Source organism: Adiantum capillus-veneris, chromosome 13 (genome assembly GCF_014529385.1).
Source record: "Adiantum capillus-veneris isolate H3 chromosome 13, ASM1452938v2, whole genome shotgun sequence".
Classification (NCBI taxonomy): domain Eukaryota; kingdom Viridiplantae; phylum Streptophyta; class Polypodiopsida; order Polypodiales; family Pteridaceae; genus Adiantum; species Adiantum capillus-veneris.
In genome coordinates this window covers 36660582-36674986 of record NC_140943.1, presented here as the reverse complement: position 1 = coordinate 36674986, position 14405 = coordinate 36660582, and the positions used below count along the sequence as shown (strand labels likewise).

General features: G+C 42.7%; 1 protein-coding gene across 3 annotated transcripts in view; it reads left to right on the top strand.

Annotated features, from left to right (window-relative positions):
• LOC147443817 (potassium transporter 4-like) overlaps positions 1-14405 on the top strand; it is a 46446-nt gene that overhangs the window by 10049 nt on the left and 21992 nt on the right. Inside the window, exons 1-4 of one of the 3 annotated variants that reach the window (XM_086526615.1) lie at positions 12499-12663; positions 12771-12917; positions 13362-13607; positions 14189-14239. In XM_086526615.1, the coding sequence (XP_086382741.1) occupies positions 13433-13607; positions 14189-14239 (226 nt within the window). In that variant the 5' untranslated portion in view covers positions 12499-12663; positions 12771-12917; positions 13362-13432. Of the gene's footprint in view, positions 1-12498; positions 12664-12759; positions 12918-13361; positions 13608-14188; positions 14240-14405 lie in introns of those variants that run through there. The other 2 variants (XM_086526614.1, XM_086526613.1) reach the window with 2 other exon arrangements.

Here is a 14405-nt window from a genome sequence, read left to right as displayed (position 1 = left end):
CAAACCACCCAGGAGTCCCCTTCTTTCAGTACATTGTTCGACTTGGACGTCATATACTTGCAGCACAGAGAGAGGCCCGCCCCGCTGCAGCACGTCATTGGTAGGAGGAGGGCCTCACAGTCGAGTTCTTGGCAGCGACTGTCTCTCTCTCTCTCTCTTGTGTCTCTCTCTTGCTTTCAGTTCAGTTCAGTTCTCTCAAGTGAAGTAAAGTGTCCATTCTGTTTGTGCGGAGTACTAGATCCGAGCTAAATCCATAAACACTTCCGCCACACCTGACAAAATCTGTGAATGAAGGTTCAATGAGTGATAGAGAGAGAAAGAAGACTAACACCGGATGTGGTCCCAAACCCCTCTCCAAGGGCCCCCCTCTCTATCGCTAGAGAGATATTTGCTTTTGATTGCACAAATGCTGATACAATGGTCCTAGATGCTGAGATGTTGATGGGATCTTGCTGTAGATGCTTGGATCTGCAAGGCTAAGGGCTGAAAATGCAAAATTCTAGGGATGTTAAATGGGATTTGCAAGCTCAACGAGGCTATCGGGTGGTTTGCTATGGCCGATGTCAGGATGGACTGAAAATTGAAAAACGCTAGCTGATTTGAGGGCTGAATCTCAAAACACTGGTTGATCTGCTGTCTCGGATTGAAAGCTGAAAAACTGGATCTGTGACGGTACGACGAGGTATGGCTGAAACCTAAAAACGTTGGGTCACTGGTGCTGATGGGATGCTGTTGGCTGATCTGGTGCAAAACGCTGGAGATGCTGAGGTATTGTGAGTACTTGGTGCTGGTACTGAGGGTCGCTTACATATGGCATTGAAGCTAGGTTGGGCAATCTCATAAAAAATCCCACGATCTAGTAATTGTTGGCTAAAATGTCACTTATTAATAAGTTGATGAACTACTAATAAGAGGTGTTTCGTACGCAGTTATTACCTAGGCTTGGTACTAATGCAACTGTAGGGGAACACTCCCCAGTGCCTACACCTGGCAGACACTGGTTGAGCTCATGGGCAATTAGAGGGTATGTAGCTACTCTAAAGCACTTGGACATGCACATCCTTCGTACAGGCTCACAAGGGTGCCAAAACACTTCCTAGGTTGTCCTAAACCCTAGAAGTAGGAGTTGGAGCTTGTCCACATGCACATACGGTTAGATGTGCATGTGACATCCCCCCCTTTTCAAGGTGAGGTATTGGTATTGAGTTGCATGGATTTTGTGTAGTCTGCCAACAACTCCGAGGATTCTGTGAAGACATCTTCGTTGGCCCACTCTGTTGCGTGGATTCTGCGATACTTGAACTTCAAAGAGGATTGCAATGCTTGCTTCTTTGAGCTGCGTCAAAAGCGATGCTGAATAATCTGCTCGGGCTCCATGTTTTCAATGGACTATGCTTCCTAAAAAAATGTGGAAGAATGCAGATGAAAAATGTGATGAAGTATCAAACTTTTCAACAAGTTCTTGGCCAAACTGTGATGTAAACTTGACTTTTTCACTTGAAACTATCCACTGTGGCAAACCACAAAGAGAATACCAGTGCTTGATAGACAATCGTACTAATGCTTGTGCTGTGACTGTGTCTTGCCAAGGAGTGAGTATGCAAAATCTATTGACATGATCTACAATGGTGAAACATTGTGTATTCCTTGAAAACAAGCTTTCTACCGTTTCTGAGTGTGGTCCATCCTTCTGTGCTCACTCGTGAGTGAATCATTTGCATCGTGTAATATGGCGATCCTATAAGAAGGTAATACATAAAGATGGTGATGAAAATACAAGAGATCGTCACGAATGAGAGACTCGAAAAATGCACTTTTCATGTGAACAAAAGATACTTTCTGAATGGGTTCTGTGGACCTCGACTTGAGAGCCAAAATCTGTCCTGCATGACTGAACGAATTTGCAATTGGGTTAACTTTACTAGGAATATAATCAATCAAATCACCAAATTGCTCAAAAGATTGGAACCATCTAGCTTGACGGTCACTCGAAGGTGTACTCGGTTCAGAGTGGGTAGCCACTTGAGAGCTTGACGATCCTTACGAACAATTAAATCTCTTCTCATGCTTTAGAGAATGAATGAGAGAGAGAGGTTGCTTATTTTGCAATGACTGATTCTTTTCTGAAGTATTTGACTGTGTATTGAGAAATGCTATGGGACTGTGTATTATCCTCTTTCCAAACATGACAATGAGAGATCAATGACAAAGACGAGACGCTTTGCATACCGCAAATGACCACAGAAGAGGCACCCTTGAGAGTGATGGTAAGGGTGTTTTCTTTCCAATTAACTTGTGGATCAATCTCACGGATCCACATAATGCCAATAATCATATCACATTTAAATAGAGGAGAACCAACAAACTTGCGACGAAAACATGCCTACTAAATATAAACTGTCACATTAGGACATTCATGTGTGATGGAAGAGTGCATGCCAGACAAAAATCCAAAAACCGCAATGGGACCCGATTGAATGGCGACTAAGTGTGCGCTCTTCACAAGAGAGTCACTAATCACATCATGCATACTGCCAAAATCAAACAAGATCACGATACGGTCACCATTCACATGACCATAACACTTAATGAGAAACTCATCTAGATTATCATGAGAAACTTGGGACGCACTACTTTGCTCCTTTATGACACTAACAGAAGATGTGGGTTCTGTGGGTTCTTTCTTAGGACACTATCTTTTCATGTGACCTTAAGTGTAACACTCAAAACATCTTCCTTCTTTTCCATACTCGGTTCTTTCTTCAAGACTTAACCAACCTCCACTATTCCTTGAGTAGATTTTTCATAAGGTGTCACTTAGGGGTTTCCTGAGTTTTAGCCTTTCCTTTATTACCACTGTTAGGTGAAGAGTTATGTGCCCTAGGTGTAGTGGAAGATTGAGAAGGAGAGGTACTGTGGTTCTTACCGTTGTTCTCACCATTCTTCTGATTCTGTTGGTTATGAGGGGTCCTTGACTTGTTTTCCTTTGGCTTATCTTTGTGCTTCATTTCTTGCGTGAGAACGATTTTGAAGGTGTCATTGTAGTAGTCCTTAGGGATGAAAATTTGGACATTGTATTTGATGTACCCATCCAAACCAAAGAGCAAAGCCTCCTTGCGATCCTCATCCGACTTAACCAATTTGCGAAATATGGTTAGAAAAAGACATATAGGAGTCCCATTTTTCTTGAGGCCTCTCCAATCCTCTTTCAATCAATCAGGGAACTGTGGTGGCATAAAATGATCCTTGATCTTGTCGTGGAAGTCAACCCAACTGAAAGACAGTGGCTCCCCATCCATGGCATGCTCAAGATGCTTGGCCATTTGTGCCTCTTGCCAGGTTTGATACCAATTAATGGCATCGCTCGACAAATATATGGCAACAGTCAAAACTTTATTGTTACTATTTTTCTTGTTAGTAGCAAAATAAGTGTTAAATTGATGCAACCAAGAATAAATCAGAGATGCATCCATCTTAGCATCATACTTACAAAAAGTCAACTTTTTAGTGATTGGATTGTTAGAGTCATCGTCTCTACCTTGTCTATGTGATGGTCGCTCTTCGAGGATAGCACCTGCAAGACCAAGTCTTGCATGTGTTGGTCTCGCTGCACCTCCCTCTCTAGCTCCATAGCTGCCCTCTTTTCTTCATCCGCTATGTGTTGAGCTTCGCGTGCCTGCTCACGATCTAGCTCCATAGCTACCCTCCTTTCTTTAGTAGCTACACGTTGAGCTCCGTGTTCCCTTTCCACGGCGTCCCTTGAGCCTCTTGTTGTAGCATCATCTCCATCATAGACTTTATCAAAACCTCCATAGAATTTGGTGCAATCCGTGGCGTAGATGGGGACGGAGGAGGATTTGAAAATGGTCCTTCCTGGTGTAGGGGCTTCTTCTTCTCCAATATCACATTCATCACCTTCATGCAAAGTATCCATCCGGCTTCTGGTGATGACCATGCACTGAGTACTTGGGTACTTGGGGTTCTTGGTACTTGGTGTACTTAGGTACTTGGTGTTTTTGGTGCTTGGTAATGCTTGCATTGTGGGTTGAGGAAGGTTTTTCTTTTACCCAAGCTCAACTCCTTGCTGCGGGTGCACCCTTTGGTTGCCTTGCGCTCACACCAAGGTTTCTTTTTCCGACCTCACGTCGATTGGCGTCCCACAATGTGCAAGGTCCGCTCTTAATGAGTGGAGAGAGGAACAAGGGGAGGCTCCTTCTTATCTGGGTTACTTGTCACTTTCAAAAGTACAGATTGGAGAGATCGACACGCGCAAGTGGTCTTTGGTTAGGTGCAATCTCAAACAAGCAATCTTTTTTTTGTGGTTCTTTTATGGATTAATGGCCTTTAACACTAGTTTGGTACCAAAAAGGACACTAAAGTGTCCTTTTTGGGTGTTTTGCAAAGAATTCTAGCAACTTTTTCATGGATCATTTGACCAACTCCTTTTTAAGGGGTGTTACATACAAGATGAGAGTTAGGAAAAAATTATTAGACAAACCAAAAAAGCTAAATGACCTTTACATAAAACCTCTCAAGTATCACATGGTACAAAACAACAATCTACATTTTACGCATACATATGATTTTCTTTCAGAAAAAAATCATTTGAATGAATTGTAAATTTCTAAGACCTCTTGGTAGAGAATGATAGATGATCAACTATCACTACAAGAAAAATCATTTTCATGTACGAAAAATTTTGTTTTATGGTGACATCACTAAAACAGCAAATCCAAAAACGCATATGGCTTTACAAGTCGACATTGATACATACGGTATACATATCACAATGGAGAACAAGTTGAGAATCTTAGCTTATGGCTAAGAAAAACAGTTTAACCTGTGAACTCAAGCCACAGGTGAAATACAATCAAGACATAAATTGGTAGCAACATAGCCTCAAGAACCTCAAACTTCCACTGGGCAATTATAGGATCGCACAGCTCGCTTTGCAGTTACACCCATGCGATCAAACCCCACCATGACATGCTATTTGGCAAAGCAAGGATCTACGCAAACGTATTTCTTACATTTAGGGCAACCATAAACTATCCTTGATGGCTTTGACCCAACCACTTCTTTTCCTTCACGGATAGCCCTTTCCCGTTCAATGGCACATACAAAGCAAAACTTTCTTGTCCTTGGACTCAACTTCATCAGCCTATGTCCTTCCATTGGACCACTTGTATACAAAACTTCCTTACATGTGAGAATCCCTACAAAGTGGTTATCAACAATCGTTCTTGCAAATGAATCATAAACTGAAACCGATTTGCACTTTTTTTGCCATACAAACACTTCCAAATTATGTACCCATTTGCAAAACCTGAATCCAACATACCCCAAAACAATGCATGCCACCACTTCCAACCATGTATAGTAGTCTCTAAACCGTACCCAAATCCCAAGACCATACTATCAAATACATCGCAACCTGCTTCGTTCTTGTTATATTGGATGGCTATGTTTGGACAAGTAAGTGCAACTTTGTGACCACTTCCTATCTGCCTCAATACTTCACCACTTAGCATAACATAGACATTGGAAGCAAAAAAAAATTTCCTTTTTGTCCATCCAACTACATGCAAGAAGATCTTTCCTCATATCAAATGCAAATCGAGAAGAACCACGCTCACGGCTCTCAATATGTAACAACTGCAAATCCGGAAAGTACTTCCTGTTCGTCATGTAAGCACTTATAGCACCATGCCCTTGTTTGGTCAAATGTATCAAGAGCTTGACTGATGTAAACTACCTATCAAAGAATACATGATGACCTTTGTGTTTCAAATCTTTTGCAAGCATAGACACAAAATTATATGAAAGCTCTGCACAAGGCAATTTTTCATACACGCGAAAGGAATAATTATACCCAGTCTCAGAATCGCATAAGTTCCATAATTGAATCCCAAACTTGTGAGGCTTCTTGGGATTATATACCCTACATGGATTCAACTTACATTTAGACGGTATAATCCTCTCATCAACAGTCACAATTTTCCCACAATTGAAGTGCAATTGAAATGTCGCATTCAACCTTTCCTCTAATGGCAAGACTTGCCACAGATTATGCTCTCGCGTTCCTCTAAGAAGTGGCCTTTGACAGTTATCTCTTACATGCAAGAAACACTTTATCTGTTGGTACTCAGTTTGCCCCATTTTCTCAGCATAGTTCGGATAATGCATGACACCACAAGTTTCCCCTTTCCAATAATAATTCTTGTCTGGCATATACTGCAAAGCCATGCCAAGAGAAACACTAAGAAATCGCAGAAAAGAGTGCTTGTCAAGGTCATTCCACCTTCTTGTGGAGCCATACTTACATAAAACTTGTTCTTGCTTTTCCAATGCATATCTATTTGTCTCACCCACAATCATGTCAATCAAGCCTAACGGGAACAATGCTAGAAAAAGCTAAATTTCTGTGAGCTCTCTTGGTACTTTTCCCAAGTCTGGACTTCCAATATCTACAAATGTGGGAAGCGCTCTAATGTACCATCAGGCTCGACATGCATCTTATAACCACTCTTCCATGAAGGCATAGTCACATTAGACCAATCGGACGCATCATCACTATCCCGCAAGACCGGCCCTTCGGCCTCCAAAAGCTCGTCCTCGCATTCCTCTTCTTCTCCCACAGATCCATGCTCATCACAAGAATCATCTGCTTCATGCATACTTGAGTTGCGACCTTTCTTGACAAGCATCTTTTGCACTTTTCCACGCTTTTTGAGAAGCTTGTAGCCCTTGCCACGAGCATGACTACTCTCTACATCGCCATTAGCATCATGAATTCTTCTTGCATGATTCCTCTCAGCCTTTCTAGATGCATCATGAGTGTCCACATTCACATTATTAGCACGGCTATCAAAAAGCACATCAGCATGTTGGGCCTTTGGCCGCCCTCTACCCTCAATGACACGCTTTGGAGGTCGACCTCTCTTATATGCCGTAGGAGGTGCACTAGACACTCTACAAGAGGCATAGTTGCAATAGAAGCAAATGAAAACAAGCAAGGGGCTTCCTCATTCGTTTCTTCCACATGTGCAGACAATGCATGCATAGTAAGCGCATCATCCATAGCGTCCATAACATGCATCAAATGGGCATCACCACAAGCCGTATCAACCACATCAAGGACAATAGGCATGTCAAAAGAGGGAAAATCGGTATCAAGAATCTTCCTGTCCCATCCCGGATTTACTAGCCACTACCCTTAGTACCAAACACTGCCAAAGAGCTCTGATACTAATTTAATTCTCAACGGAAGTGATTGATGGTGAATGCTGAGGATGAGTGCTCAATGCGTACTCAGAGTTCCTTTTACTTCATGAGAGATGAGCAAAGGCTAGAGAGAGAAGAGAGAATGATATTGTGAATGAAGGTTCTGTGACTGATAGAGAGAGAGAAGACTAACATCGGATGGGGTCCCAAACCCCCCTCCAAGGGTCCCCGCCCTCTATTGCTAGAGAGGTATTTGCTTTAGATTGCACAAATGTTGAGACAATGGTCCTAGATGCTAAGATGCTGATGGGATCTTGCTGTAGATGCTTGGATCTGCAAGGCTAAGGGCTGAAAATGCAAAACGCTAGGGATGCTGAATGAGGTCTGCAAGCTCTACGAGGTTATCGGTTGATTTGCTATAGCCGACGTGGAGGATGGGCTGAAAACTGAAAAACGTTGGCTGATCTACAGTCTTGGGATGAAAACTGAAAATGTTGGTGTTGATGGGATGCTGTCACGCTGGCTGATCTGCAGTCTTGGAATGAAAACTGAAAACGCTGGTGCTGATGGGATGCTGTAGGCTGATTTGGTGCAAGAACATCACAGATGTTGAGGTAGTGTGGGTACTTTGTGCTAGTACTGAGGGTACTGACTTATGCTTGAGAAGTGATCCCTAGGTTCACTTATATATGGGATTAAAGCTGGGTTGGGAAATCTCATAAAAAATCCCACGATTTGGTAAGTGCTGGCTAATTGTCACTTATTAATAAGTTTATGAACTCTTAATAAGAGGTGCTTCATATGGAGTTATTACCTAGGCTTGATACTAATGCAACTGTATGAGAACACTCTTTAGTGCCTACACCTCGCAAACACTGGTTGTGCTCATGTGTAATCAGAGGGTATGCAGCTACTTTAAAGTGCTTGGACATGCATGTCCTACGTATAGGCTCACAAGGGTGCCAGAAAACCTCCTAGGCTGTCCTAAACCCTAGAAGTAGGAGTTACAGCTTGTCCACACGCTCAAAGGGATAGATATGCACGTGACTTTGGATACGATGTATCCATCGTGAATCTCAAGGGCATCCAACACATAGTATAATTTGTTGGATATTGGAAGACTTCTGTTGTAGATAGTATCTCTGAAGTTCTTCAGGTAGACCACAATGATATCGCTCCATGTGTTCTTTGAGGTCCAGAAGGAAGTTATAGGGAGAAAAGTATCCCAAAATTTTTGACTGTAGGTTGAAAGAGTATCTTCTTTCTTCACCCTTAGATGATTCCATGCAATCAAAATTTTTCATTCACACTCTTTTGTCAACCAGAGAGAGAAAAACAATCTCTTGAACAATAACCAGCCCCCCCCCCCCTGCCCCCCAAAAAATAAAAAATAAAAAATAAAAAAATTGCGAGGTGCTTTTTTGTGTAGTAAGAGTTGACCTCTACGTCTACACATTTCCCTTAAGATGGGAGGTTGCTTTCTTGACCTTGGAAGCCTGTGTAAAATTGCCTCCTAAGAAAGTTGTGTCAAACTGCTGGATGAAAGACATTGCTTTATTTGTATCCTTGAATCTGGAGAAAGGATCAAAGTCGACACTTTTGACTGCCATCCTTAAATTCTTTCTTGCCTCGACGAGGCTCCTAATCATCATACTTGGTTGGACGAAGTATGTGGCTCCGTTTTCTTTCAAAGGTAGAGAATCTATCATTGGAGTCATGCTCCTCTTCTGAATTGTCATAGCGCCTTTTGGTTCTCTAGGAATTGGTCCTTCAATGCTTTTATTTTCGTGGCCGCCTTTCTTCTTCATCGCTAGAACAGGAAGAAGAGTCATTGCCCTTGAAGTGAACACGTTGACGGTGCTTTCTTCTTGACCCCTTCTTTGCTAGGTTGGAAAAAGTGGGCCTTCTACCAAAGTAGCCAGGAAAAGACTTGGAATTTGACCAATGACCCTTGCATGTTGTTCAATGCCCCAAACTCGTCATCAATTTTCTCACTTGGTGCTATATCTCCTTTGAATGTCCTTAGCTAAGACGGGAGGGTGTGAACTCTTGATAGCTTTCGGCTTTGCTTTAGTCTTCATTGCCGACTTTATTTTCAGGTTGGCAATGTTCTGGCACCATTCATAGACTCCTACCAAAGTTGATTCTGAATATGTTTTGCCTATAGAGGATCCTTAGGATTTGTATAAGCTTGGACTTCTAGTTGGCGCCTAAAATCTCGAGTCTCAAACTCATCATCTTTATCCTGCTTATCTTCCTCCATGTGCTCATCTTGATCTTCATTCTGATCAACTCGATCTTCTCCGACTTCTTCATTAGTCTCCTCTACTTTATCGGCATATTGTTGATGAGAATCTTGCTCTTCCAACTCTGTCTCACTACTATGGTCCTTGTCAAATTCTCTATCTAAATCTATGGCGTGTGACAAAAAGCCGGTACGGATCCTTTGTAGAAGAATCTGTTAAAGCTCTTGTACCACTTTAACTGGCAAGCCATTGGTGAGGTGGTGAATCAATAGCAAACCCCCTCGGAACTTGAAAATTGTTAATACTTGAACTACAAAACAACTCGAGTCGAGACATTGTAGAGCATAGTTCTCTACCCAAATGCAGTGTGCACTGGCCCTTAAGTCAGGCACCCCTTTCAAAAGCTGGATTTAAGGCAACTATTAAAATCTAGATGCTTTTTAGCCTCTACACACACACATTTTTAAAGCAAAAACAGACTATCATCAAAAGCACAAAGGCAATTGACTTTGAAGGAAAAGCACAAACTAAATGCTTTTAAGAGATAAAGCAAGTGCTTTTCAGAGACGCAAAAACAATTTTTTTTGGGCACGAAAAGTAAGAGAGAGAGAGAAATGAAATGAAATGTAATATTAACGTCTTCAAAAGGCCAAAATGACCTATGACCAAAAGGTTACATGTGGTGAATCTAATACCAGGTCTGGGTACAAAAAGTACAAAGAACTGAAAAGAAAATAGTGGGTAGGGGTGGGGTGAAAGCTGATATAAAGGGGAATATAAAGGGTGAGCTGATACAATGGAGCTCTCTGACAGTCGAGGCATCATATACATATACATCAGTATCCAGGACGGCTCCTATGTCGTGCCAGTATGGTATGGATCCTCTGTCGCAATCTGCGTCGATGTCGAGAGGGCCCCTCATCCGTGGGCGACGGACCGCCTCAACTCTATCGCCTGATCAAGCAGTATGCCTCTGGTGCCTCTGGTATTGTTATGTTGTGGAGGCTGCTCGAACTCCTCTGTCTGTGACTGAAAGAAATCTGTAATCTTCCGCTGTCTCTGGATCTCTCTCATTGTGCCCCTCTTCAAGAGGTCCTCTATGTGTTTGCGAATCTCCAGTAAGTATAATCCGAGGGATCTCTGAACCTGGTATCTCATGACTCTAGAAAGTGGCCCAAAACCCTCTCTGAATAGATAGTGAAAGCGGCTTCGTATCTCATAGTATACTGGGCAGTGACATGTAATGTAGCTCTGTCTCTGGCTCTATTTGGCACACCTGACAAATCCTGGACTCGGCGGGTACTCCTCTAAATCTACCTGTCTCGATCTCTAGCTGATGTGAGGATGTGCGTATCTGACCAGTAGCACATTGTATCCCGTGGGATAGATGAGTATCCATGTATCCTGGTCTAATCACAAAACCATTCTCCGTGAGTTGGAGAGGATGCTCTCTATAGAAAGTCATCTTTGTACCTAGCTCATGTGTAGGTTGTATCCATGTCCTCTTTGTATCCAACTGAATCAAGTCCTTTCTGATGAGCTTGGTAATCTTTGCCCTAGTGAGGGAGATGGAGGGTGCATCCAAAGAGTACTGAAATGGGGGTAGCCGGTCCATATTAAAGCCATGTAACTGAAACCAAGATGCCATCTCTGCGTACCAACATGATCTATCTCCCTGTAATGTCAGTTGTCGCGAAGACTCTAGTGCTAATCGAGCATATCTGTCTCTAGGGAGAGCCCAAGTGCTATGCATAAATGAAACTGATCGAGTGAGTGCCTCCACTACCAATGGAGGAACAACGAGCTCCTCCCTAACAATGTCATGTGGTACTGAGGCCTTGGCCCTAATCATCTGAGAAATCATAGACACCAAGGGCTTCTCCATACATCTCCATCCATCAGTACTGCTAGCTCTGCTATGATGATCAACTGAGGGGCCCCATATCTCCACTCCGTATAGCATGGCCGAAGTGACCAAAGTGTCAAAGAGCCAAAGCTTTGTCCGAGGTTCCTGGAACTAAACCTGCGAACATATCCTCTCAAGTCTCCCCAATGCTGCATAGGCTCTGGTCAATCGCATATCTGCTGCACGCCTCAGGGAAAATACTGGACCACTGAAAACTGCCCCAAGATAAGTGTATGTATCTGCATACTCCACAGTCTCTCGACCATACGTAAAAGTGGGGGCGGACCTCCTAACCCGTTGTGCCGTGGTGTTAAACACCATTACCTTGGTCTTACCAAGGTTCACAGACAATCTATTGTCCTGTGCAAATACATGCAATGCATCCAAATGACGTTGCATCCCCTCTGGAGAATCGGAGATCGGCACAATATCATCAGCATATAATAGCAACGGAATCCATGTCCTTGCAAGCTGAGCACCTCTATCACCCTCTGTATGTACATAATCTGAAAACTCATCTACATATATCCCAAAGAGAGTCGGATATAGGGGACAACCATGCTTCACCCCAATGGTGGAGTGAACCATGTCTGACATGCCTGGAGAGAGAGAGAGAGAGAGAGAGAGAGAGAGAGAGAGAGAGAGAGAGGGGGGGGGGGGGGGGGGGGGGGGGGGCAAAAACAGTTTTTCAAATTCCGACAATGGAAATTTGGCTTTCCTTTTTTCGACTGTCAAAATCTGCGTGGAGAGACCAAATTGTTGTGGAGAGATAACAGTCTAGAAAGTGAAAATCAAAAGAGAAAATCCGCATTCTAATTTTTTTCAGTGGTCACATTGCATGTGTTGTGTAGCACGGGGATAGTCAAACAGATAGATATTTGCAACTGCAACATCCTCATCTCCTCTTTTTTGAAGAGAATCACTTGCACTTCCTTGTTTTTCTGGTGATAAAGGTGAAACAATTATTTTGCAGTCAAAAAAGTTCTTGCTTTTATCATATGGTATGTGATGGAAGCAACTTTTGAACCCTTGCATATTTGGAATGGAAATGTTCCACGTGTCAAGGAGTGGCAAACCAGTATAAGGTTTTCGAAAGCAAAGCAACCTTCTCTTCTCAACAAAGCAAATCCTCGTTCACATGTAGCAGTCCTTGAAGTCTAGCAAGAAAGATACAATGAGCCATACTTGCAATAAGGAAGAGGTCCATCCAATTTTGGCAGCGATAGCTGTGCGCTTGTGACCACTTAGCTGGTTTCTTGCAAGCAGAAAGGCAGAGTGGCTAGCAAGGTAGACGCGCTTTCTTTGTAATGGAAAGAATCGGCTGCTGCTTTAAAGGCCCTCCCCCTGGTTAGTGTAATTCTGAATGGCACGTTTGCATGTTAGGGTGGGTTCAGACGAGAGCGGCGGCAGCTCTCGCACTTTCCCTTGCCTCCGCTCTACCTGTTCACACAAGGCAGCAACAATGGTAGAAGCAACATTAACTGTCAGCACAGCAGCGAATCAAAAGCTTCGGGCTCGATAGACCATCGGATGATGAGCAGGTGGGCTCCCTGATCCACGTTTTGTGCTGAAAAAGCAGGTGGAAGATGCAAGCTTGGGGGGGGCGCTTGCCCAATTGTCTGGTGGGTCCGGAAGTTCCTCCTCCTTTCCAAACCAATGAACGCTCGCCACTGCTTGTGCTCGCCCCTTTTAACATCCTTTCTGCCGGCTCGTCTGAACCCAGCCTTAGAAAACCATCTAGCTTGAAGAATAGGCTCATGCATAAAGCTGGTAAAACATGGGTTCTCCTCATAAACTCATGATCAAGCGTAACTGCTATCTAATTTCATTTAAGGATTTTGCGGGCAGGCCAGGACTCCTTATATCGATTCATTGCTCAGACTTGTTTGTTTGTTCAAAAACTGTTAATTAACATGTTTAAGTTTAAGCAATTTGGCCTTTTGCGGGGCTGCCTCCCCTTGGCTAAGCAGTCCACTGGCCAACAGGTGGGACTTTTGCCTTGTATTCTCTTTTATGTAGACATGCAAATCTTAGTTTGCTGCCAACTCATCATGCCATGGATGAAGAGCTTTCAGCTTACAAGCTCAAAAAGAAAGATCACAACACACAGTCTCTGATTTTAAAACGACTATTTGAGAGATACAAGCAGGCACGCATTGCACTTCTTGTTCTCGTCTTGCTCGGAACATCAATGGTTATTGGGGATGGTGTTCTCACACCAGCTATTTCTGGTATGCTTTTTCTAGATCTTGTATTTTCTATGTTAATGTGCATGTGAGGAGCATGAAGCGTAGTTTGTATGAACATTAAATGCACTGGATCATTGTTCAACAATACTTTCATGTAGCTAATGTTACTGATCTTTCGAAACAATTTAGCTATGCCTCTTGATAATTCAAACTTGAGCAGAAAATTAGTTTATTCACAAAGCTTATGCTTACTGAATTGATGAATGTCAGAGATTTACTAAATTAAATTTATACATACTCACCAAAAGGTTCCGCCTATTCGAACGCATGTTAAAAACCAGCATCTGTAATGTAGAGAACATTCCACTTCTTTCTATGCAAATATTCTACAGGGTGATGGCTTCAAAATGCATGGAATTCATTTCATGCAACATAAATCATGCGTTCTTCTGTAGAATAACCAAAATTCGGAGACTTGTAACATTTTTGCATGAATCAGCAACAATGTTTGTGGGAGCCAGTCTTAGCAAAAAACAATGCATGGGCTCTACTGTTGGCTTGTGATCTTTTTGATGGTCATTTCAATCAAATAATGTTTATTGATTTATTTCTTTTTTGTGCAGTTCTTTCCTCAGTTCAAGGACTTCAAGTCGCTTTTTCCGAGCTGCCCTCTTGTATGTACTGCGGAGCCTTTGTCACTCCAATCTTTTCTTTTCTACAGAAATGAAGTTTGGTCTCGTACCCTTCATGCTATTTGATAGCCTTTGCTGTGATAGAGTAACTGACATCTCATGAAAGTTTGTTTGTCCTTTCTTTTGAATGGATTTCCTATTGCTGGTT